This window comes from Dryas octopetala, chromosome 6, assembly GCF_963921425.1.
Source record: "Dryas octopetala chromosome 6, drDryOcto1.1, whole genome shotgun sequence".
NCBI classification, from domain to species: domain Eukaryota; kingdom Viridiplantae; phylum Streptophyta; class Magnoliopsida; order Rosales; family Rosaceae; genus Dryas; species Dryas octopetala.
The window spans coordinates 646,280-673,415 of NC_141371.1; the positions used below are offsets into that span (position 1 = coordinate 646,280).

The 27,136-nt window shown below is 34.2% G+C and overlaps 3 protein-coding genes across 4 annotated transcripts; all 3 read left to right on the forward strand.

Annotated features, from left to right (window-relative positions):
- The first annotated feature begins 13,774 nt into the window (after positions 1–13,774).
- On the forward strand, positions 13,775–15,848 carry LOC147280665 (cytochrome P450 714C2-like). Its single transcript, XM_086246974.1, has 5 exons — positions 13,775–14,114; positions 14,217–14,443; positions 14,542–14,789; positions 14,904–15,258; positions 15,374–15,848. The coding sequence occupies exons 1-5, from the start codon at positions 13,844–13,846 to the stop codon at positions 15,797–15,799; spliced, it is 1,527 nt and encodes a 508-aa protein (XP_086103100.1). The 5' UTR covers positions 13,775–13,843; the 3' UTR covers positions 15,800–15,848.
- Positions 15,849–15,913: 65 nt separating this feature from the next.
- On the forward strand, positions 15,914–18,023 carry LOC147280666 (CBS domain-containing protein CBSX1, chloroplastic-like). The gene is made up of 4 exons (XM_086246975.1): positions 15,914–16,962; positions 17,466–17,535; positions 17,672–17,743; positions 17,885–18,023. Exons 1-4 carry the CDS (start codon positions 16,780–16,782, stop codon positions 17,935–17,937), a joined length of 378 nt encoding a protein of 125 aa, XP_086103101.1. The 5' UTR covers positions 15,914–16,779; the 3' UTR covers positions 17,938–18,023.
- Positions 18,024–18,776: 753 nt separating this feature from the next.
- CYP97A3 (cytochrome P450, family 97, subfamily A, polypeptide 3) lies at positions 18,777–26,283 on the forward strand. 2 transcript variants are annotated; one of them, XM_086247050.1, is made up of 17 exons: positions 18,779–19,017; positions 19,104–19,254; positions 19,726–19,942; positions 20,062–20,133; positions 20,244–20,354; positions 21,212–21,403; positions 21,535–21,696; positions 22,306–22,401; positions 22,476–22,577; positions 22,837–22,869; positions 22,982–23,062; positions 23,164–23,246; positions 24,245–24,376; positions 24,724–24,784; positions 24,980–25,045; positions 25,693–25,855; positions 26,005–26,283. In XM_086247050.1, exons 1-17 carry the CDS (start codon positions 18,924–18,926, stop codon positions 26,010–26,012), a joined length of 1,824 nt encoding a protein of 607 aa, XP_086103176.1. In that variant the 5' UTR covers positions 18,779–18,923; the 3' UTR covers positions 26,013–26,283. The 2 variants fall into 2 exon arrangements, with proteins under 2 accessions (XP_086103175.1, XP_086103176.1); XM_086247049.1 differs by lacking the exon at positions 26,005–26,283 and having other exon boundaries at positions 18,777–19,017; positions 25,693–25,881.
- The last annotated feature ends 853 nt before the right edge of the window (positions 26,284–27,136 follow it).

Genomic DNA, 27,136 nt, shown 5'->3' on the forward strand with positions numbered 1-27,136 from the left:
GCAGATAATTGTCGAATAACCATAAATATTTCGGTAAATAACTGTCGAATAACCCGACGAACAAAATTGAAATTTTTTATTTTAAGGGTAAATTGAAATTTTGAAATAGGATGGTCAACTCAGCAATTTAGAGTGGTTGGAATAGCACTGACCTTTTTTTTTTTTATAGGCTCATCAGCCTCCATCCCATAGTTCAAGAAACAAAAAACAAAACAAAACTTCTTTCCTTCTCCTTTTTTTCATTATTATAAACAAATTTCCAATAAAAATATCATTTTCAAAATTTATATTGCACCAAGTATTTTTTATTTAAAAAGATAATCAATACACTTACATAGTTACATCACATTATATCACTAAATTTTTAAACTAGTGCAAAATAGACTTGTGGAGAGGAAGAATCAACATTAGGTTATTTATAAACATAATAATACTAGAAATCTCAAATTTGTTTCATTTAAAGGTGTTGAAGGTAACTTTTTTTTAGCCAAAAAGTGTTGAGGTAGCGACGACTTCTAAAATATGCAGGAGTTGCCTGCAAATATAAGAAAGATAAAAAGCCCGTATGATTTCTTAAACACTTGTAACATTTTTGCATGATGTACGTATAGCTTGCATGTTCGCCCCCTCAGTTACTAGCATATATATGATTTTTTTTTTGGTTGAGATATATATGATTTCTTTTGACACTTCCAATATTTAAAAATCATAGATTCATAGTACAGGGGATATTTAAATGATTAATGATTTATTAATTTATTATAATTAATAATTTTTTATAGTTATATATATATATAAATGAAATACTTCACTCGCAATCTACACTACTTATAATGGGGAAGAGTGGAAGACTAATGCTATGCCTTTTATAGGGGTGGAATCCGTTCGGTAACCGAATCAATCTCCCACAACCGAATATTGAATCGATAACAATGGAATAGCCATATTCGATGCCGCCGTCGCCACCGACAGGGTCGGTTACCGACAGCTTCGGTATCGGCGGTGGTCGGTCACCGTCTCTCTCCTCTCTCTTTTTTTCAGGCAAACTTACAGCGGGGTGATGGGCAAAATGGTGACGTTGTAGTTGGGCATAGGGCTACAGACGTTGCAGCTTGGTGGCTGGTGGACGGTGTTGCAACGAGCAAGAAGAAGAAATGGCCGGTGGACGGTGTTGCAGCGAGCAAGAAGAAGAAGTGGCCGATGGACAGTGTTGCAATGAGTAAGAAGAAGAAGACCGATCGATGAACGGTGAACTGTGAACGATGGACGGTGGACGGTGTTGCAGCGAGATCAGGGTGGCGCCATACATAGTGAGAGAGCGAGAGAAAAAGAGAGAGAGAAAGAAAGAGAAAGAAGGAGAAAGAGTTGGAAAGAGACATATTCAAAACATTTCCAGCATAGACCAAGCAAGGGACTGGTCGAAGAAAAAGAAGAAGAATAAGGGTCGGTACCAATATAGGACAGTTTCCGACGGTTTGAGATTTCCAGGACCGTTGCTGCTACCGACAAGCCTTAAATTGGTATAGAACCGCTGACGGCGGTATCGGTTGCCACCATTTCAGTTGGTTTTTGATATTTTTCTGTTGGTATTGCGATTTTTTTCGCTAATTCGGTTATTTTTCCCAACCATATGCCCCCATAATAATCTCATCATTCATTTTTATTTATTATTTAAATGCTATGTACCAATGGTTTATTAAATAAAAGACATGATTAAGGCTCCGTTTGGAATTGTGGTGGAGGACCCAAAAACTATTATAGATAATAATTCTCAATCACCTACAGCAATTTTGGTGTCTGATAAAAAAATTAAAAATTGTTTTACTCCACAATTCTCAACTCCTCACAACAAACACATAAAACAGGTTTCTAGGTGCTTTTGAAAGCTGCAGTGAATCACAGCAATAATGAATATTTTATTTTACCCATAATACCCTCTTTGATTTCTATAATTTTTATTTGTTTATTTTAAATTAAAAAATATGTTTATTGTTAGTTATATTTTATATTGTGATAATTAATTATAATATTTCATTTGTACGATTAAAATTATAATATACCTAACAAATAATAGGCATACTTATTTAATAATGTTGTTCTTAGAAAAATTAATACTAATAAAAATTTGTAGCAAAAAATTTCAAAAACAAGTAAAAAAACATTTTATTTTTACCAAATAAATAAGTGAAAGACACTTTTAGAATCATGTCCATTTTAGTAATTATACACAGTCACAACATTTTTACATTAACAATTAGCAAACACTTTGATATTGTTTTTTGTACTCGCAACACTTTTGAAAACATAGTTTACCAAACACTTAACTGCTTTACTTTACAGCTGTTTTATTTCATAGTTATTTTTCTTCACAGTAATACCAAACTGACCCTAAATCCAACAATCTATTTCAAACTCAAGAGGTTGAACTTGATTTCCCTTAATAGGTTGGTAATTCATATTCTCATACTGTATTCATGTCAAATTATAATTATTTGGATCAGACACTAAAACAACATGATTCTTACACATATAAAACATGAGATAACATTCATGAATAATAACATTTCAATTACAATCTAAGAAAGATAATAATAAATGAAATGTGGATCAAGTGTATGATCAATGTTTTTTTGTTTTGTTTTCGGTATATACGAATGTATATTAAAAATAAAAATAAAAACCTTTCATATTCTTTAATATGAAAATTTCATATATCATGCCACCCCTTTTTTCTCAAGTGATATATCAGTTGGAGAGTAATTAAAATGTTTATATATACTAGTCCTATCGAATCCTTAATTTTGCTAGCCTATTTGATAACGTTTTTATGTTCTAAATTAAAGGTAAAGAAGAAAACTAAAGAAGAAAGCGAAAATAGATCAAAATGATATAACGGAATCACAGTTCTTTAGCTACAGGGGTTTCTTGTTATTAATGCTATTGTTAGTTCCAATGATCCAACCGAGTAAATAAAGATATAGCGACAAAAATATTTTTTCGTTACTAATACCGTAGTTGTAGCTAAAACATGTAATACTTTTACTAACAATATCTGTTTTTAGGAACGACACAGGCACAACTAGTATTTGGCGACGAAATTTTATAACTTTTAATTACAAATTCTGTTGTAACTAATAAACTTATTTTTTAAAATAAAATTATAAGTTGATGTTATGATTCTTTACGGAAAGAAAACACCGATAAAAAAATTGAAAAAAGGGAAAGGAAATCAGTATCAATAAAATTACGAACCTGAGTACAAATTAATCAAAACTTCTATGTGGATATAACTCAAATTGCAAATAAAGGCTTTAGTCCATTCTACTAAAAAACAATGTGAAAAATGAGTTTATTGATTTTTAATTATATACAAAATATGATGTGCTAAATAGTCCAGCATAAGTCTTTGCCCTCACTGCTCTTGCAATATATCACCTGGTCCTCTGTACAAGGCATCATTATGTTAAATATTGTTGCTCTATTTTTAGTAATTAGCTTTTTAAAGAATCTAATTGTCATACATACTAATTGAAGAATATACCAATTTTGGACATGTATGTACATACACAACATATGAGGAAACCAATCTGTCATTGTATGACAAATACATTGTACATCATTTTTTCTTATTGGTTTTTCATTATATTATTTTGTGAACTCTATATATAAAGTGATCAATAAATATTTTATAATAATGATTATAAAATTCTAGCAAATATTGTTTTGCATATGAAGACATAAAGTGAACCAAGCAAGAAATTTGTTGGGCATAAAAAACTAACCTGTAATATTTCCTTATTTATTTATTTTTGGTATTTTCTCTTCTTTTTTAAATTCTCCAATTATAGTAACTTTGCCACTAAAAACTTCACGAGCTCAATACCACTCCTATACATCACCCATATATATAAATCTTATATATATTTTTTTTGTGTTTAAGAATCGGCGCCGCTGCAGTTGGTGGACAACCTAGTTGGAAGGGCCGTAGAATTTGTCCGTCTGCACTCAAGTTTGAGTCTCCCCTCTCCTGAATCAAAGAAAAAAGAATCGGCGCCGCTTCCCCTCCATAATAGTAACCAAAATAACTTGTGTACGTTTTATGTATGCTAGTATTTCACTATCTCTGTAAATCTTCATTTGCAAATGTTCATAAATCACTTCCTATTACACTATTCTTGTTTAATATTTCAAGTAGTCAGTTACGAATAGTATGTTTCTTTTATATTTGGGTAATGAAATTGATGAAATACTCATTGTTTTTCTAATATGCAATTAAGTTTAGAGCAATGCTTGTGTCCTCATGTTTGAGGACTAACCTTATCCTCATAGCCAATCAAATGAACTCATGATAGAGTCCATCATCCCAACTCTCTTTTATCTCTCATGGTGGAGTTCATTTAATTGACCATAAGAACAAGGTTTGTCCTCAACATGAGAATCTAAGTATTTTCCTTAAGTTTAGGCCGACCGGTCGGTCGACCAAAAGCTCCAAATATCATGTTATGTATCTTATAAAAACAAACAGCCGGTCAACAAGTACTATTTAGTTACATTTTCATTATTTACTAATTTTCTTAGTCTTAAAAAATATACATCATATATGTTGCTGAAATTATTGTCACCGGAGGTTTATTAGGTCCTCCATAGTCCATGATGATTACTTTTGTTGTATAATCATTCGTTAATCTATTTTGTGAAAAGGTTTTCTAATCTTTTTTCTACAATTTCATTGTGAATTTTGTGTATCTTATTAGGGTCTCTTGTTTACAATGTCAACTGATAAGATTGACTCATGCAACAAAACGCTTGAAGACACTTCAAAATCTATAGGTGAAGGAGACATATGCGATAAAACGCTGGAAGACACTTCAAAACTTATGGATGCAGTGGACGTTTCCAACAACAAGCTTGAAGACACTTCAAAACCTATAGATGAAGGAGACTTGAGCAACAACACGCTTGAAGATACTTCAAAACCTATGGATGAAGGAGACTTCAGTATCAACACACTTGAAGACACTTCAAAACCTATGGATGAAGGAGACATCGACAATAACACCCTTGAAGGTACTTCAAAACCCATGGATGAAGGAGACTTGTGCAACAAGATACTTGAAGACACTTCAAAACCTATGGATGAAGGACACATTGGCTACAACGTGCTTGAAGACAGTTCAAAACCTATAGATGAAGGAGACTTGTGCAGCAACATGTTTGAAGACACTTCAAGACCCATAGATAAAGAGGACATTTGCAGCAACGCGCTTGAAGACACTTCAAAACATATAGACGAATGGGAGATTTGTAGCAACACGCTTGAAGTCGACGCTTCAAAACCTATAAATGAAGGAGACTTTTGCAAAAACACCCTTGAAGACACTTCAAAATCTATGGAAGATGAAGGGGTAATGCATGAGCCGGCTTACTTCACTATATATCCATTGTTTGCATATTTGATCACTAATCAATTTCTTGGATTCTTGTTATATATGTATGATCCATCTCCCACTACATAAGTCTTTAAGAAATTAGAATTAATTAATATTTTATTTACTCATTAAATAAACGGCAAGCATCAGTTATCCTGCTAATATAAATTTCAAAACAAATTAATATTTCTGAAAGCAATTGCATATATGCCAATATTTGACATCCATCAGTTTGAGTGCTGTTAGAATTACTTAATATTAAGGCTTCCACAATTATGAAAGTTAGTAGATCACTTAATTTCTTTGCAGTAACATGCTATTTGGATTTGTTCATTTGGTTTCTGATATAATTTGAGAGAGTGGTCATGAATAATATTACTGAATCAAGTTTGTTAATTTCCTCTATATTAATACTATTCCTTTCCAGAAAGTAGAGCCACATGGAGGTGATACAATATCCCAGCAGTCACCACCAAATGAAGATGATCTTGTAAGATGAATGATAAATGAATTTTAATTAATACTTGTTTAATTATATAAATTTCTTAATTAATTAAGTTGGTCCATTAATTCTCTAATTCTGTTATAGCTGCAGGAGCAAGTGGAGTGCTCTGCAGAGCAGCCATCAGAGCAGGTAGAGCAGTCTGAGCAGCTGCAGGTAGCAACAATATTAAGATCAGAATCATCCCCTTCTCTCTTGGATGGTAGCAATGAACCTCAACCAATTACTACTCCTAAACAGGATTTAATTGCTGATCCCCCTAATCCTGAGCAACGGTAATTAATATATTTATATGCATTAATCCTTTCTTTTAATTAATTAATTTGGGGCTGACTTTTATTGACAATTATTACAGTAGTACTAGTCCGGAGCCAAAAGTGACAATTGAGATGGATGCTTCCCCAAGCACTCCAGAGTCAAAACAAGTACACCTCTCTGCAGCAACTTTAGTATGATCATGATTCTCTCTTTAATTCTTGACTTCATAGTTCATACATTTATATATAAATATTTAAGTGTTTATGTGGGTATGTTTTTCTTTTTGATTTCTAATTAAGGCTTTTAATATATATTAATTAATTAGGTGGATAAGGATTCATCATGGGAAGATACTCAATCAGTGAACTCTAGCCAAAATCCCTTGGCTGTAATCCTTCGAAATAAGTCAAAGTCAAGGCTTCCTAAGCGAAGTGGCCCTCAGACCAAGCCGCGTATGCTCTTGTATGTACATCTAGCTACCTACATTGTTGATTGTTCTATCTATGAATATATATGTGATAGCCATTAATTTCAGCCAATTAATTCTAATTAAGAAGTTAAAACAGATTAGTTGAAATAATATATGTTATCTTTGTGAGTAAAATCAATACTAACATTAATTAATTGTTTACTTAGCTCTAAAAGCAGGGGTGTGGAGAAGCATACCACCAATGGTAGCAAGCTGGTGTTCCCTATTGATGACTTAAGGAGAAACTTTGGGAGTACTAGTAGTACTCATGGAGCTTATAGTACTTATGGCAATAACAATATCCTCAACAATAACAATTATAATCTTCCCACATCAAATTTGCCTTCACAATTTCGATTGGATTCTTCTTCCTCCAGGCTTCAAATGTCCCACAAGCAAGTAATGGTGAGGATATATATTCCATATTTTAATTAATTTATTGCTTTGAAATAACTAATTATTTTATGAAATTAATCTAGTGATTAAAATTATATTAATAATTCATTACATGTTTGTTGTCTATAAATACAGACACAATTGGAAAGTGGAAACGGTGGAATATTTTCATCCTTCATGAAGACCCAGAGGACTAAATGGCAACACCAGAACCAAATTACCTTGCATCAGCATAAGCCTGCTGCAAGTACAACTGTATTTGGGTATATCTGATTAATCACATGCTCATATTCATTTGAATTGATTAATGGTGACAATGCAGAAATATGTGTCTTTATATTATTTATATGGAAAAACAGACAACATATATGTGGATTTCAGCTAATACATTGTACCTTGTGTTTTTAAATTGAGTATTTTACACTGTACCTAACCATTTTACCTCATATAGCCTTATTACCAAAATTTAAATCCTTCTCTTTTTTAATTAATTCTTCATCTAAATAAATCATTAAAATAATTTAGCTAGCTTTTTTCTATATATTCAAGTGGAAATTAGTACTCATTAACATATATTGAACTTATATATATATATATATATCTAGGGTAAAGGAAAATCAGTTCCAAGGGTTGCTGCAGCAGCATCAGGGTCTTGGATCAACTAGTAGCAGCAGCTTTTTTCCAATGAGTGGGGAAGACATGAGTTTTAATCAAAACCAATTCCAAAACAATATCCCAACTGAGGAAGTATGCATTATTCTTCTCTCTGTCTCTCTCTTAAATTTTTTCTTTTTTTATTGTTTCCTACAGCATTAATTTTCTCAGCCATTTATGATTGTGCTTGTTCTAAATCATTAAATTTCTTAGCCATTTATGATTTTTGCTTTTATTGTTTCCTGCATAATATCAGAATTATAAGTGGATGCTTGTTCTTAATTATGTTTTATTTTCAGAAGATTGTGCTTGAAATTTCTCCGGTATGACCATAATCTTTAACTTCATAGGTTTATATATGAGCAGGAAAAATTCCCATATAATCATGTATAACTGGTAGAAGAAAACTTGGTAAAAATCAATTACTTTTAGGTAACAATGAATTAATTATAAATATTTAAAAGATTCTAGAAAATTATTCATAATATCATCACTTTGACCTCCTAGTAGTATCTATTTTATACATAGATGCAGCATATATTTCTAGCAGACGGGCTGTTTTGTACTCGATCTATACATGGATACATATTCATATGTATATAAGTTGTTCTCATGGTACATAGATTAATTATTTTTTCAATATAATAGTTTGTAGTGCGATTAATAATGTGTCTTATGTAGTGACCAAAAAAAATAAAATAATGTATCTCATATGATTAAATGCTTTTTTTATTCCATATATATATATTTATTACTTTTCATCAAATTATTAGTTAAATGGGCACTTTATTAATCTAATTAAAAACCTTTTTCAGCAAGAAATTATTGGGAATTTTGTGAATGCACCAAATCCATTCCATGTAGGAGAGCAGTCACTACTGAACATGAGGCCTCCAAATGCGGTACGATTTTAGTTCTCTTGTTTCATTCTATTTTACATGATTCTTCCATTCTTGACCTTTGTCTAGTCATTGTCAAGGGTTGATCTCCATATAGCTTCTTATTTATTCTACACCAATTAATTAATCTTCCATAAAAAATAATTATGAACACTAATTTCTCTGTTTTTGCTGATCTTGGAATTAACATATATTACTGCAGCCAATGACTTGGCAAGACAACATGAACCCACTTCCACCACCAGCTAGCGTTCAGCTAGCTCCACCACAAGCACCACCAACAATTCAGCTAGCTCCATTACCACCACCAACAGTACAGCTAGCTCCACCACCACCACCACCACCACCGCAGCTAGCTGGTTGGTATCCTCGAGGTTATCCTGGCCCACAAGGCTACAATCCATTTGGCAACAATGTTCCCTATCCTCAACAATTTCCAAGGTAAATTAAACATCATTAATTAATTTCAATGTGATATAAAATTCATATTCACAGTATATTAATTTCACTCTCACTGTATATAGCTATTTAATTTCAGCATTGTCAATAATAGTCATGAAATTATCTGATTACATTATATATAACTCCCCTGCAGAGCTATTAGGAACTCAGTTTATGATCCCATGTATGCGTCCATGGGGTTACCAATAGACCCTCATCTGCGCCTTTTTATTAAGAGACGTAATGGTGGGTAACTCTCATTTCATTTACAAATTACAATTAATCTCCATGAAAATTAGTATTACCTAATACATCTATTCATTAATATTCAACTTTGTTTTTCATGGTAGCAGAAGGCCATGGTATACTGTGAAGTCTGTGAGATCAGTTGGAGCATGGAAATTCTGCGGAGATCGAACACACTCTCGTCTGATTTTCCATATTCTAGAATAATTACCTAAAACTTTGGTATTAGTTTTGTTTGTGGACTAAATTTACATGGTTTTCATTTCCATTCAAACTGCTTAAATTAGCCTAGCTATATAGCTAGGAACTCTGTTCGGTTAATTTCTTTATAATTTCAACTGAATTTAGACCAAATCAGTTGACTTTTGGTTTATATTAATTTCTGGTGTGACCGTGTGAGCATAAGCATGCATTTTTCTAGTTAAAATTATATATTCAACTTGTTTAGCCTGATTTTTTTGTTACTCAGTTTGTGTATAAGTCTAAAATTACGACATTTTGGTGTTTAAGGGTTTTTTTTTTTTCTTAAAAAGTTAAAAAAAGAAAAGTCCTTAAAAGCCAAAATGATAAAGTGAAAAAGTCTAACTCAACCAACATATTTTAAGACATAAACATAAGTAACAAAGAATTTAGATTGGGGTATCCCAAACTTAGATTTCATTAGATTTTTAAAGTCTAATGAAATTTTGGTGTCTCAAACTCAGATTTTAATGGATTCCAAAAAAATCAAGGTGTGCCCAACTCAGATTTTAATAGATTCTATTGAAATCCATGTGTTCTAAAAAAATCATGAATTTTATTAAGTGAATGATTTGAATGGATTTGAATGCATTTTTTACCCATAACAAATTTCATGAGAATTTCACCTAATTTCTTTGGATTTTGATGAATTCTATGAATTTTAAAATCCATTAAAATCTATTATAATGTTAAGGAAAGAAGTAAAGTCAGCTAGCCTTGATAAACTAAGAAATTGTCAAAAGCTTTCTCAACCAGCGGTTCAAATTGAAGGATCTTGGACAATTGAAATACTTCTTAGGTATAGAAGTTGCACGTAACAAAGGAATAGTCTTGTCCCAAAGAAAATATGCACTTGATGTCCTTAAGGATTCAGGATACTTAGGATCCAAGCCAGTCAATGCTCCTATGGAACAAAATTTGTCCTTTAACCGGACTGAAGGAGAATTCGTTGGTAACTCATCCTCATATCGACGGCTTGTTGGACGTCTAATATACTTGACCATCACACGACCTGACTTGGTTTATGCTGTGCATATTTTGAGTCAATACATGGACAAACCCCAGGTAACACACCTGGAAGCAGCACATCGAGTCCTACGGTACATTAAAAATACACCTGGACAAGGTATACTTCTCTCAGCTACAAGTCCTATTCAATTAAGGGCTTTCTGTGATGCAGATTGGGCTCATTGTCGACACACTAGAAGGTCTGTCACATGATATTGTATTATGCTTGGACAATCACCCGTATCTTGGAAAACCAAGAAGCAAACAACGGTAGCCCGTTCTACTGCTGAAGCAGAATATCGCTCTATGGCAACCATTTGCTGCGAGATTACATGGTTAAAATACATTTTGAATGATTTGCAGGTGAAGCACCCTCATCCAGTCCAACTATATTGTGACAATCAAGCAGCATTACATATTGCTTCCAATCCAGTATTTCATGAACGAACGAAACATATTGAGATTGACTGTCATCTAATTCGAGAAAAGATACAAGAAGGCTTGATTAAAACCGCACACATATCCACTTTGCAACAACCGGCGGATCTCTTTACCAAAGCCTTGAGTTCTTCCTAGTTTGAAACTTTACTTGACAAGTTGGGTATCATCAATATATATTCCAACTTGAGGGGGAGTGTTAAGGAAAGAAGTAAAGTCAACTAGCTTTGATAAAGGCAGTCCCAGGAATCATGCGTTAATACTTTCTTTATGTATAGAAAAGGCAGTAAGCTAGACATAGTTTCAGGATCTAGATTGTTTCTTTTCTTGTATAAAATACATTGTACATACTATTATTGAATTAAGAAATTTAGAACACAATTTCTCATCATATAATAATTTGGATATAATAAAGATTTATGTTGCTGTGAGATTTTTGTTGTCCGGCCGGCAAGTAAAGAAACGTGTTTCAAAAGGGCCGTCACCAATAGTCTTTTCAATAAATATTTAACGAATCTCTCTTAAACAGTTAAACAGTTAAATACTTAAATTCATGCTTAATTTCATATTTCATATTTTAATTGATATTTTTTACTCTAAACAGAGAATTCTGTTTTTATATATGTTAAGTAACATCAACATGTCCTTATCAATTAGCTAGCAAGAAGCATTCCAGCTGTTAGTCAAAACTGGTCGGGGTGGGGAATCTTATGTTTAACAGACAAACTCGATTCCCTCTAATATATGCAGCACGTTCTTCTTGACCTTTTTAATTCAAGTGCAAAAGTTCTCTCTATGTTTTTATTTTGGGTAACGTTAGAGGATTATGTCATTTCTACATTTGTGGTACGATATAACGTGGCTTTCTAATTATCTTTACTAGAAAGAGAGAAAGAAATAAAGAGTGCCTAAGAAACCACATTATGTGGTATAATTACATGGTCTCCCTAACATTACTCTTATAAAATCCTTTTATTTTATATAATTTTCTTTTTCTGCAATTTTGATTTGAAGTTGATCCTAGGATGGAACATCATTATTGTTTTTTGGCTGGTACTATGTACGTTGGAATATTATTGCAAAACAAAGGAAGATGTTGAATTATTGATGACTGTAATATGTGATCGTCGGCCAATTTTGGTTGCCCTTCCTCTGTGGACCTAGAGAGGGACCAGTGAAGGCAATTGCCCTCACTCACCCTTTGCCACAGCCATAAGCTTCCCCCAACAATCCAATAATTTTCTTACGGGTGGGGCGTGGGGGGGCAAGGTGTTTGACAAAATACCTCAAAGAGAAGCTGATAGGGGTAATTGAGCAAGCTGTAGGGCAAAACACGCCTGAGTTGAATTTTTTGTTATTTATTAATGGACCTGCCCAAGTTGGCTATCTCTCCAAATCTCTCAACGTCTACAGAAATTCTTTGTATTTTGAATCAAGCCATTAAGGCCAGAGAAGTCATACTTCCAAACTTATTTTTGGTGTTTAAACTCCTCCAATTCAATTTTTATTCATAATGGTAAGTTCCTACGAGATAATAGAAATAGATCGCTAACCCTTAGGAAAAGGGAAAGAAGCTTTTCACTTTGATTTCACATTATCATGACTTATCTATGAATTTTGATATTTGATTATTTGATAATTGGTATTGCTGTATTGTGTATTTGTAAAAGGGATACTTGTTTAAGTAATAATAGTTGGGTGCTTGAATATTTGGAGGTTAACTATTTTATATCGAGTGCTTTACTTCTTTTTTTATCTTTTACCTGAGAGTGCTTTGCTTATTTACCGAAATTCTTTATTTTTTTCTTTTATATTGAAATATTGAATGTTTTATGTTGAGTTAATTACACTTACACCCCCTGAGGTTTATCGTCTTTTCACATACACCTCCTGGGGTTTCAATAATTACACATACACCCCCTGAGGTTTCAAAACTATTGCATATAACCCCCTACAAGAGAAAAAAATAAATAAACAAAAAAGAAAATATTTGTATTGAGGTTGAACCTTACACCTTGAGTAATCTTATTAGGTCATTTTATCCCTTAGTATGCCTTTTTGCATAATTTCTTATCATTTTTTGTCTCACTATAGGGGGTTATATGCAACAGTTTTGAAACCTCAGGGGGTGTATGTGTAATTATTGAAACCCCAGGGGGTGTATGTGAAAAGAAGATAAACCTCAGGGGGTGTAAGTGTAATTAACTCGTTTTATGTTTGATTTTTTATTGGTTTCAAATAAGTAATAAGTTAGTAGCTTTTTATTGTTTGTTGAATATTGGGTATTGTTTATATGGTCCATGTCGATTGTTAAAATTTGAACGGTAATTTCTGGGTCCGCCACTTAATATTACTATACGTTATTTTATTTCATTTGGTTATTAGTTGTAGACTTGTAGTTCATGATATACTTATAGGAGATTTAAACTTGAGATATTTTTAAAAAAGTAAAGAGAAATGTCACTAAATCAATGATACTGAGTTATCAAATTATGCATATATGCCAAATTATAGTATTGGTCCCAAAAGTTCGTTTTTTTACCGTTTTCAATTCGATTTTCAAGTATATCCGTGTGTGTATATATATATATATATATATATATATATATACATATGTATGAAATTAATACTTATCTCTTTGTCCTTAATTATGATTCTGGATTCCAGCCAAGCCGGCTGATTTTCTTCTTATAATCTTATTAGTACTGACCAAATCACGTTCCTGTGGACATAATTTATTTATCTTTCATATGCCAAAATGGTCCGGCCAAACTCACTATATATATTAACGTAGCCTCAAAAGCTTTGGTATCCCACTGCCTCATTCTTTCTGATCTTCTTGTTAAGATAGCATAGCATAGCCATGGAGGTGGTTAAGATGTTCATGTCCTTTGCATTGCTTGGTTTTCTGTGTTTGGTTGTACGTCTATACCATGCCTTGGTGTTGAAACCAGCAAAGCTAAGATCAATGCTCAGGAAGCAAGGGATCAATGGACCACCACCTACCTTTTTGCTTGGAAATATCAGAGAGATCAAGAAAGCTCAATCCACAACACAAATTCACACTCCATCCACTTCCCACAACCTTGCTGCTTCTCTCTTTCCATTTTTCGAGGATTGGAGAAACAAATATGGTAATTCAGATTTATATATAACATACACCACAAACTTTCTTGCGAGAAATACTTGTGTGTAACGGTACTATTATGTGGCATGCTTTGGTGAATCTTATGCAGGTCAAGTGTTCAACTTTTCACTTGGTAACACACAGATATTGTATGTGAATGAACCTGATGCTGTGAGAGAAATAACCACATGCACATCCTTGGACTTGGGGAAGCCTACCTATCAGTTCAAAGAGCGTGGTCCTTTGCTTGGCCAAGGCATTTTAACTTCAAATGGGCCTGTTTGGACACACCAGAGAAAAGTCCTTGCTCCAGAATTATACATGGAGAAGGTTAAGGTATAAATTAATGGATAACTATATGAGATTAGCTACATGTTAATTCTAACAAAAAAATATATTATGTAATGCTAATCCATGTTCCTAAACACTTGCAGGGGATGATAAATCTTATTACAGAATCTGCACTTACCCTGCAAGACTCATGGAAGAGTAGGATTGACAAAGAGGGTGGAGTTGCAGAAATTAATATTGATGAGGATATGAGAAGTTTTTCTGGAGATGTTATCTCAAGGGCCTGTTTTGGGAGCAATTTTGCCAAAGGCCAAGAGATTTTTTACAAACTAAGAGCTCTCCAGGTGGCCATGTCTAGGAAATGTTTGGCCACTGGCATTCCTGGCATGAGGTATATGTATATAATATATTAATATTCCTTAATATTAATGTTTCTTTTATAATCTCAATTGTTTGTTTTGGACTAATAAATGCACTTAAATTATGATCATGATGATATGTATAGGCATCTTCCCACAAAGAACAGAAGAGAAGCATGGGGACTGGAAAAAGAGGTTCGCAATTTGATACTCCAAGTAGTGAAGCAGAGAACAGAAGCTGGATATGAGAAGGACCTGTTGCAAATGGTACTTGAGGGTGCCAAAAACAGTGACCTAAGCCAAGAGGCTACTGATCGCTTCATTGTGGATAACTGCAAGAACATCTACTTGGCTGGATATGAGACCACTGCTGTCTCTGCCACATGGTTGCTCATGTTGTTGGCCTCAAATCAAGAATGGCAAGAATGCGTCCGTGCCGAGGTTCTTCAAGTTTGTGGTGGAAGCATTCCGGATGCTGACATGCTTCGTAAGATGAAACAAGTAAGTTTAGATTCACAGTCAGTCAACATAACATTTTATACTGTATATGAAAATAAGCAATATTTACTTTCACTTTCTTTCACAAAATGAAAAAGTTGTTTATTTGCTTTTGCAGCTTACAATGGTGATTCATGAATCATTGCGTCTGTACCCCCCTGTGTCAGTGGTATCAAGGGAGGCCTTCAAGGACATGAAATTTGGGGGTATATTTGTTCCCAAAGGTGTGAACCTGTGGGTTATGGTATTGACATTGCACACTGACCCAGAAATATGGGGACCTGATGCCTACAAGTTCAACCCAGAAAGATTTGCAAATGGAATAACAGGGGCTTGTAAGCTTCCACACTTGTACATGCCTTTTGGAGTTGGACCAAGGGTGTGTCTTGGGCAGAACTTGGCCATGATTGAGCTCAAGATACTAATGACTCTTATACTATCTAAATTCTATTTCTCCCTCTCTCCCAAGTACTGCCACAGACCAGCTATAAGGTTGGTCATTGAGCCTGAACAAGGTGTCAATCTCTTGGTGAACAAGTTGTGAGCTTTTCATCAGCATAATAAACAGTGTTTGTTACCATTTCCTGTTTTTATTTTTTATCCCCATATACTTGTACAAGGCCTATGAGCTTATTTCATATAGATATAATTGAAGTTGTTCCTTCCATGTTATTGAAGTAAGACAAATTTTTATTGCTTAGCTTTCCCAAGTGACAAAACCATATGAAGTTATCAATCAATAAACAAAAAGAGTAATATTTAAAAACAAAATATACCACAGGGTGAAGTTCAATTCCTGACTGGTGCAAATTGGGTTGGGATCAATTAAGTCCAATAAGAATTCCCATTTGAGCCCAGCCCATTTGGTTAAGTTCAGCCAGTCAGCCTTATGACTTGGTCCAATACCCAACTGTAGCCGGAGGAAACTGTAACTGCAAAAACCAACGTAGCAAAAGAAGAAAGAAAAAGAAAACTATAACTGCAAAAACCTGAGCACAGAACAAGCTTGTACAACTATAATGGCGTGTCAGTCCGTACAGGCCACGCCTATTCTCCGAAACCCACCTCCATGCTGGCCCAAATCAGGCTCATCTTTGCTTCTCTTCACTACTAATCGCAACCACAATGATAACAAAGCTTTTCCTATCTTAAACAGAACCATAACTATTGGCAACACCCAACAAAGACTGATGCTTGTACGTGCTTCTTCTTCACCTTCCTATGGGAATTCCAGCAAAGTAGAAAAAAATAAGAGTCACCCGGAAGAGAACATAACTGGAGTTTGGCCTGATAATTTCTCTGTCCTCAATTATGATGATCTCAGAGCTTTTCTTGAACCCCGAATTCTCAAAGAGAAGGTCTTTGTGCATTGTGTTTATGAATTAAAACTAATTAATTTTGTTTTCAATCCGCTAGTGTTGTGCTCAATGAGAAGAAGAACATGGGATTTGTTATGTGTTTTTGTGTTTATGATGTTATTATATTTGGAAATTAACCAAAGAGAAATTAGAAATTTGATTGCAGATGGACCCTTCTGCACTGTTGGGAATGGTGATGTCTTCAACAGTCCGGACAGCAACAGTTGAGCAGACTCTGGAGGAGATCAATCAGAATTTTGATGTTGTTTCTGGGCTTCCTGTCATTGATGGGCAGTACAAGTGCATTGGGGTTGTTTCGAAGAAGGACAAGCAAAGATCTTCCAATGGGGTCCTCTCTCTATCTTTCTCCGTGTCTGTGACTCTCTGGATATTTTACCATTACAATGCTAGATCATTAAAATGAAGCATACATAAAATATAGGAATTTTCTGAACTTCAGCTTGTAAATCACATATTTGATAGGATTTGATGGTAGTAAGATATATGAAAATTTGGGAATGGAGGAATGGGGTTTATCCATACTCCTGTAGTAGCCTAGAGGTAGAGCTTTGGTGTGTAACAAAGATAAGATCATTGTTTAAGTGACCAAGTTATAGGAACAATTAAGATAATCTAAATGATCGAAAAGGCTACACTAGGTGAATTGAGAGACTCTGGGGCATGCCCCATGGAAGATTTAGTCAGGTGAATTGGGTGTTGTGTATGTGCGTGTGTGTTTCATTGTCACTGTAATGCTTTCTATTAGCACAGTTCCAAATTGGTTTATAAGAAGTCTTGTTTTAATAATCTTTTACATGTGGGTGTGGTTACAAATTTGACACCTCAATGCAGCTATTATCAAAAGTGGGTGAAGTCATGTCCTCTCCTCCCATGACCCTATTACCCAACAAAACAGTTTTAGGTAAGCATTTTCCATTTTTTCATACAATGAACACATGTTGGCAGTCGTATATATGATTTTAGCCATTCATATCATCAAATTTACTTATGCTGTAAATGAGGATTAATTGAGAGTGATGCTTCATCTGGAACTGCAGATGCTGCAGCCGTGATGCTTAAAGAAAAGATCCATAGGATCCCAATTGTGAATGAAGAGGGCCAAGTTGTTGGTAAGTTTTTTGTGAGTTTAGAGCTCTGAAGAAATATATGTCCTTAATTAGCATATAATGCAGGTGTCTAGATGTTTTGGATTCATTTGAAACACTTTGTTCAAGTGGGTCTGACTCAGGTTTCTAAATTTTGTTGGACAGGCATTGTAAGTCGGACTGACATCTTCAAAGCAATGGAGGGTCTGCCTGTCTGATCATTAATTCGTTTTCTTTGTTACAAGGATTGTGTTTCATGGTTTCTAGCCCTGTAAATAAATAGGGACCAAGAACTACGATTTAGCCTTGGAAACTATCAGGCATTGAAATCGTTTGGAATTATGATGAAAGATTTTTTAACGTCCTCATTCTCCCTAGTTAGGTTTGCAACATCATCTCTATTCTACATTTCTACTTGCTAAAAGCGTGGAATTAAAGAGTGGCAACATTAGAGAGTTAGAACTAAAAGCGTCGAATTAAAGAGTGGCAATTTTTGTTGTATAATTAGAGGTATTAGAGGATAAGATTTATTTAATTAATGGTGTGAAATGTTTAAGGGCATATATTTTCGAGTAATTGTATACGTAGCCTATTATGATTTGTGTAACTTGCTTAATATATATGAGTTATGTTAACCGAGTATTACGACACAACTCATTCAATCTGTTAATAGATATATTGTGATGATAACACAATATGATACAATTTACATGATCTAAAAATAAATAATTTAAATCGGATCGACCAATTATGATGTTAAACGAGTAGACATAAATTTGACATGGACAAGTTTAAGCTTAACCTTAAGATGCTTAACCCACTAATATCTTATTTTATATTATATAATGTTGAGATTAGGATACGATGCCCGACCAAAAAAAAAAAAAAGATTAGTATAAAATATAAGAGTGTCAGTTAGCTGATGAAGTACCGAATTGTAGTGGTTACTGTCATGGTGAATTGATGACCTATGAAATTGTAGTGATCCGAATGGTATTGTTGACCCATTTGGACGGTATTGGGCGGGTATCAAACAGTTAGCTGAGGAAGTACCACTTGAAAAGATACCCACCCACGCATAGTGTGTGTACAGTAGAAAACGGCCACATTTGGCCTTCGCATTATCATCTTCCTTCCTTATACTCTCTGTGAGTTACTTGCAGAGCCTAACAGCCTCACCGATCCTGAGGCAGTCCCATAACCAATGGCTGCCTCTATTCCTCTGCTTCAGTCCATGCCCTCCAAAACCTTCCAAACCAAGCTTCGCTCAGACAGACTCAGACTCCCAAAGCAAAGAGGTCCATTCCACTAAAGTTTCAATTTTTGAGCTTCTTTTTGCTTACTATTCATTCTTTTTGTTAATACTTTTGGTGGGTTTTTGCAGTATGTATGATTACATGCTCCTCTTCCAATGGAAGAGAGCCTGATTCAGGGGACAGTGCTGTGAAGAGCGTGGAGCAGTTGCTTGAAGAGAAAAGGCGTGCTGAGCTGTCTGCTCGGATTGCCTCCGGAGAATTCACTGTGAAGAAATCTGGGTATACTTAGAGAATGAACTATGGAGTTTGTTTTCTTATGTTGTCAGCTAAATTTGATTAAATTTGCTGAATACAATTTTTCACTGAATTTTTAACATACCTAATCCCACTATCCCAGCAAAAGCTAGCTTTATAAGCTCTATTTTGTTTTAACATTATGTATTTGGTGGTGAAAAGTCTTCTGGGTATGCTTAAATTTGCATGGAGAAGAAGGTCTACTAGTTTTAGCTCACTTAAGGATGTAAAAGATCATCTGAGTATGCTAGTTTATGATACTTATAGCATAATGTGAAGGCTTAAGGTCTTCTTCCCAGTGTTTTATTTTATTTTGTGGACCTGTGGAAGTAATTTAGTATCTAGGAATGCATAAAAATAAGCTAATTTTCATTATTCAAAGTAATTTTTGTGTTAATATACGTCATTTATTGTTTATTTATTCATAATTCCAAGTCTTTTGGATGTGGTAATTAGTTATCCATCTCAATTGAGGAATGGTTTGTCGAAGTTGGGTGTTCCTAGGGAGATTCTAGAATTTTTATTCAGTTGGGTTGATGGGGATGAAGACTATCCAAAAATTCCAGAGGCAAGAGGATCAATTAGTGCTTTTGGAAGTGAGGCCTTTTTCATCCCACTATATGAGCTTTACCTCACATATGGTGGAATTTACAGGCTGACCTTTGGACCAAAGGTTGGTATTTCCTAATATGAATCTTATTGTATGTTAATATTCTCTCTCAAACTTACTTGATTGTTATGACGGGATTGCCACTGTGTTTTTGGTGATTTACTTGTTGATTCTTGCTGCAGTCCTTTTTAATAGTTTCTGATCCTTCCATTGCCAAACATATATTAAGGGATAATTCAAAGGCTTATTCAAAGGTAAACCGATTGGTAATTTCTTTTCCAGCTCTCTCTCTCTCTCTCTCTCTCTCTCTCTCTCACTCACTCACTCACTCACTCACTCAATTGATAGCCACTTTGTGGTGCAGGGAATTTTGGCTGAAATTCTCGAATTTGTCATGGGGACGGGACTCATCCCAGCGGATGGTGAAATATGGCGTGTTCGACGACGTGCTATAGTCCCTGCATTGCATCAGAAGGTATGATTCTTATCCTGCTCTTTTCAAATATACTTCCTTTTAGTTTTGAGGAGAAAATGTGAGACTTTTTAAATTCAATATTTTCAAAGGCAAAAGCACTGGAAAGGTATCCAGTTCCTACTTCCTAGGAGGCAGGGACGAATCCAGTATTAGATATAAGGGTGGGCTGGGGTTAAATCTTACATGGGTAAAGCTAAGAAGTAAAAAATTTGCATGGGCTGCTGGCTGTGCAGCCCACAATGTTCGTCACTGCTAGAAGGAATGCATTTTTGGTACTAAATATCTATGTTTGTAGTATATGAGATATAGAAACCAAAATCAGAATGAAGAGGAAAAAGATGTGCTGATACAATTAAAATATTACTTGTATCATAGGTGTTGCTGCATCTTGATATTCTAAATGCTACAGTGCACCTGCATCACAAGGAGCAATTTTGAGGAATAACCGTTCTAGAACAGTTATTTGGTTTTTTTCTAGACTGTCTATTCCTCCGAATTGCTCCTTGTGATTCAAAAACGATTAAAATATTATATATATTAACCAATTTTCAAAACTTTAAGGAGCAAATTTATTTCCTTCATATATGAAGGAAAATGATCTTTCTTTATAATGAAAAATAACTTGCATTAATTAAAAAAACTGCACATATAACTATTAAGAAACAATGGAGCACAATTTTGACTACGCTGCTTCTTGTGAATTGCATGCCTTATAAGCACCTTGTCCAATTTCTTGTAGAATTTTGGAGCTACCTCACTGTTAGATAAACCTTGAAGCAGGCCTTAGAAACAATGTGTAACTAGTTTCTAATTGACCAGTTTATGTTGTTGATTTCTGTTTTGATTTAAAACTGCAGTATGTAGCAGCTATGATTAATCTCTTCGGACAAGCTACAGATAGGCTTTGCCAAAAGTTAGATGTCGCTGCATCTGATGGGGAAGATGTAGAGATGGAGTCACTTTTCTCTCGTTTGACACTCGACATCATTGGCAAGGCACTTTTTAATTATGATTTTGATTCATTAACCAATGACACTGGGATAGTTGAGGTATCCTTTTCATTCCTTTTATCTTAGCTTCAGTTATATGAGGTTCTTTCCTGTTTACGTTTCACTTATCTTCATTGATTCTCTTTTGAAGTTGATTTCATATTAATGTCTTTGTATTTTGGCTAGAGCAGGCTGTTTACACTGTCCTGAGAGAAGCAGAAGATCGTAGTGTTGCACCAATACCAGTCTGGGAGATCCCAATATGGAAAGACATTTCACCACGACAGAAAAAGGTTGCGACAGCCCTCAAATTAATCAATGGTACACTGGATGATCTGATTGCAATATGTAAGGTAAAGTCATCAATTTTTGGCACAACACAGCTGTGGTCCTCATTTGTTTTTTTCATTTCTCTTGTGGATATATTTTCCAATATGTTGTGCATATAAATACAGAAGGGCCATTGAATTCCAATCCAATTGGATTTCAAACAAGTCTATTTCAAGAATCTCCAGTCTGCTACTGCAGGTGCCTTCTTTAATAGGTTTCTCTGAGTCATCCTGGAAATAAGGAAACATAACTAGGAATAAGGAAACATAAATTGATCAACCATAAGGATGCTTATTTCAGTAAATGCGCAAGGCACGCTAATGGTGCAGCTAATTATAATTTTAAAGGCTTAGCAAAAAATAAAAAAAAAATCATTTTGGAAAAGGCATATATTTTTATAATTGGGATCTTTCTCAAGCTTGATTGTTGAATTTTAGCTTTTAAAGTCTCGGGGTTTCAGACCAAAAAAAACTTGGGGTTTAGTCAGGTCCTATATTGGTGGACCTGGTCATGTATTGAACAGAAAATTCATTACTTATCCAAAAAATTCCAGGGCAATTTAACTGGAAGCATGGCTGATTGGCTGCTAAGCTGATGCAAATTTTCTTTTACTTTTTGTTCTACACCTGCAGAGGATGGTAGACGAAGAAGAGTTACAGTTTCATGAGGAGTACATGAATGAACAAGATCCTAGTATTCTCCACTTCCTTTTGGCATCTGGGGATGATGTATGTAACTGCTAACTACCAGACGTGCATATTAGTAGCTCAAATGATTAAACCTTTTACACAACTGTTTGTAGGTGTCTAGCAAGCAACTCCGCGATGACTTGATGACAATGCTTATAGCTGGGCATGAAACATCAGCTGCAGTTTTAACATGGACCTTTTATCTTCTTTCTAAGGTAACACGTGAGGATTAGTAAAGAAATAGTTTCTTACATTATATGGGTCTTTACTTGAGGTGTAGAATTATACCAACTCATAAATCTGGGCATGCTTGCAAAACCCTATTAGGATGTGATGAATTTACAGCACGTAATTAAAGAAGATCCGAAAGTTCCAACTGTTATACATATGACTCATATAATATGAGGGCTACAAATTATCATGCATGATTCGAAAATCTAAGTCATCGTGATTTGACCTTTTGACTGGTTGCAGGAGCCTAGGGTCATGTCCAAGCTCCAAGAGGAGGTATTCTATAGCATTAATCCATCCATATTTGTACCAAAAGAATCAATAATCATGAATACTTTGGTCTATATGCTATCACTTAATTTTAATTTATATTACTTTGTGTTCTTAGGTTGATTCCGTTCTAGGAGATAGATTTCCAACCATTGAAGACTTGAAGAAACTCAAGTATGCAACTCGAGTAATCAATGAAGTAAGCCTATCGGCTTTTATCAGATTGATTTTAAAAAGTTAATCTTCTATATTTATGGTCAGTTTTGATTGTTTAGTTTAACTTTCCTCCTTCCATTGCAGTCCTTGAGGCTTTACCCACAACCACCTGTGTTAATTCGTCGTTCTCTCGAGGATGATGAGCTTGGAAACTACCCGATAAAAAGGTTATACCTAGAAAAGCTATTGTTAGTTCTATTAATATATGTGGTTAATATTTTATTTTTGTTTGTTTTCTTTCCAAGAACCCTATAAAAGAAAAAAAGTTTACCTACTTAATTATATCTTTTTTGTCTTTTTCATATGCTGTATGTTCTACTGTATTATCTCACAGGAGAGATATGTTCTGTCTGTGGACCTCTGGTAATATTCCACAGGCAGTGCTTTACAATGAAACTCTCATATATGACATTTGTATGCAATGAAACACCTCAGAAGGAAAGTTCTATATATTATAAATTTATAATACTAACTTGGTTAATTAAAGGGAAGTAAAAAATTTTAAATGGGAAGTAAAAAATTCCTAACTGGAAATAATCGCAGTTTCCTTCCAAAGGGAAAATATTTAACTGATAACTTTTGAAATCTAATGTAATGGCTGTAGTTAAGTCTTGTGCCCTGAGTCTTTGAGTACTTGCATCTATCTAAGAACAAACTGACAACTCAGAACCCTCCCTTATGATACAATGGGAATGAGTTAAATAGTGACCTACAGCATCAGCAATTTCATCCCGCGCGCTTCTCTCCCGGTGGAAGGCTACTTGACCAGAGAAGAATCAAGTCAGAGAAACCGGCGAAGCAAGCCAATATTGGAAAATTAGGATAAAAATTTTAATAATTCCTCCTTTTCAAGTTTATTTTTACTTGTGCATATTGATACACGAGATTCAGTCATCCGTTCAGTTATCTATATCATACTGCATGATTATTCTGTAGCATATTTTTTTCAAAATAAAATTGTTCCTTGATCATATGAACAAATAATAATAGGTATTTATAGTTTAGTGTGCATTTTCCTGAATATCTTTTAATTTCTAATGGAACCAGTAGCTTTCATGTATAAATTATTTGATAGTATCCTAGAAGCATGCTATAGAAAAAGATACATATATATCATTACTTCTATGCAACATACTAATGCCATTACTATCTTTTTATCTTACAGGAATGAGGATATTTTTATTTGTATTTGGAATCTGCATCGCAGTCCAAAGATTTGGGATGATGCAGATAAGTTTAAGCCTGAAAGATGGCCATTAGATGGACCCAATCCAAATGAGACAAACCAAAATTTTAGGTATTTAATCTTTCTGCTTGTTTTACAAAACAGATTCATGTTTCAAAATATTGATCTGGTTTTTTTTTTTTTTTTTTTTTTCTCATTATTGTTTTACCAGAGTTACAATTAATCTGTTTAGTTATTGAAGTTCTGAATGTTGTTATTGAAGTTCCAAAATTAATCTGGTTACCAGATAACTTGAGAATACTGCAGTTTCTTAGTAGTTACGATGATTTCTGACATTTTTAGGGACTGGGGTGGGAATGTGGCATTCAGGGTTGGATTTCTCTTGAAGTTTCATCTCTAGTATCGCTTTATTATTATTTTTTTTCAAAAGTAAATGACAGTGGTAATTATTGTTTCAGTTACTTGCCCTTTGGTGGAGGACCACGGAAATGTGTAGGTGACATGTTTGCCACATACGAGGTAACTTAAATTTTTTTTTTTGGCCACTTGAGGTAACTTAAATATTTGAACTTGTTGGATGGTCAACTTTTGTGATTTTAATACTTTTATATCTTTTGAATATAAATCACTGAAATTTGCGCATGCTTCTTATGATGACCATTTACAAGTATTCACAATTAAGTATTTTGAAACGGTCTCTTTGATGATTTACAGACTGTAGTAGCACTTGCAATGCTTGTTCAAAGATTTAACTTTCAAATGGCACTTGGTGCTCCTGAGGTAAGTAGCCCTAGGTTATTTCCTTGCTTTAAACTTGATATTTGTTGGTGATGTGACACATCCTAGAAGTTTTGACTAATGGTTTTAAAATTATTTCCTCTTTTTTCATAAAGTTGTGGGGCACCACATGTAATCTCAGACCATGTCTAGTTTCTCCCCTCCTGGCACAGTGGATAACCAGGAAAATCCTTTGGGCTAGCTCTTTTGGACAGAGTTGGCACATGAGACCTCCCCTTCTGGGTAGTTGTGAGCCATCTACAGATACAAATATATATATTTGTTTTATAGGAGATACAGATAATTCGTGGTTAACTTGAAACAAATTGCATATATGTGTTGCCAATATAAAGCTATTAAAGTTCAATGGCGAACACAAACTTCTACTACCAAGAGATTGTCAGCCTCTTGGGGTCAGCAGTGTCAGCTTGCTTTAAACCTTCCGATGTGACCGTTGAAATAAATAGGTTAACCAGAGTTAACAGTCAAAGCATTTAGAAGTTGATGGCTAATACTGGGAGAGGATTTGGTTGTATTGTTGAGAACCATAATGAAGTTTATGAGCAAAGTGAACTTGTAATTTTTAAACTCCTATAATATTATTGAACTTACAGCATGTGATTCTATGTAAACAATGTTTCTCCATGCAGGTGAAAATGACTACTGGAGCAACAATCCACACCACAGAAGGTTTGAATATGACAGTCACTAGAAGAATAAAACCTCCCATATTGCCCAAATTGGAGAGTCCTCCATTTGAAGTGGACACATCTGCAGGTGTTTCAAAAGGGGATTCTTTAGTTGGTCAGAAAGGTGAAGTTTCTTCTGCTCATTCTTGATCAATGTACTACATATATCCACATAGGATGAGATTTATGTTACTCGGGAAAGAGGTAACCAATATATGATTATTTGGTATACTTTAATTTGTTTTCCGTAAATCAGCTGTTTGATGATGCCAGGTTTGTAAGTTATGCTGTAAATTGAGGGAGGCGACATTCATTCAAGATACAACTGCATAGTGGAGCCCTGCCACAAAAAAAAAAAAAAAAAAAAAGGGGTTGCAAAACTATGAAAGAACATGTATTTGTATAGTGCAACGACTTTATTTTTCAACATTTTCAAGTCATCAATATAGTTCTTAATTATCATTGTTGATAAAATCCCTTGAAGCATTTCATCTTCGCAGTGTAATGTTAAAAACACAACCATGAAAATATTGCTCTTAACCTTTATAGGCATACACGTTTACATAAATTTTTATTATTAATATTTTATGCATTTAATATATCAGATACCAAATTATATAAAATTCCAGTGGTATAATGATCAAGTCCTCATCGGTGAGGACCTACTTTGTTCTCATCTAGATCTTGTCGCTTGTTCAAGTCAATTTAATAAAATTTTTAAAAAAGGGTAAGTAAATACGATCATGGGTGATCAAGAAAAATCAATTAATTTGTAAACACGATCAAACCTGAATCGTGGAAAGAACAAAATTTTCATCGGGGATCCAAGCATCAAAATAAAATTTTTTTACTTGGATTTGATTCCTGTACAGATTCGACTGACTCCTTCTATTTCTGGGAGAGGAGTAAATAGCAAATACAGCAAGCATTACAGAAAAAAAACGCAGTACCAATTAGCAAAGGCAAATTGTTTAAGGGTTTAAATGAAGAAAGCTGAAATAAAAAAGAGGAACATAAGTTATTAAACATCAATTGTTGTCCTGATCTGCATAAAATTTGGACCAATAAGCAAATATTAAGAACGACATTTTGTTTTTGCAGATAGATTCAGGTAGACTAATTGTTAAATTTGGAGAATATACAAAATCAGTTCTGCCCTTCACATTTTAACTAGATCAACAAAATTACGAAGGGAAATATTGACTTTTCAGATTAAGATTAGGTTCTAAATTGTTCAATTTTAGAAGACTGATAAATTTAGAAAATTAAAGACCGATAAATTTAGAAAATTAAAGACTTTTAACAATTTTTTTTTTTTTTCCGATTACCCTTTCTCGAGTACAAAATTCTAAAATTTTTAAAAATGGTTAAAAGTCTTTTAGGCAAAGCGCGCAATCTTCTTGAA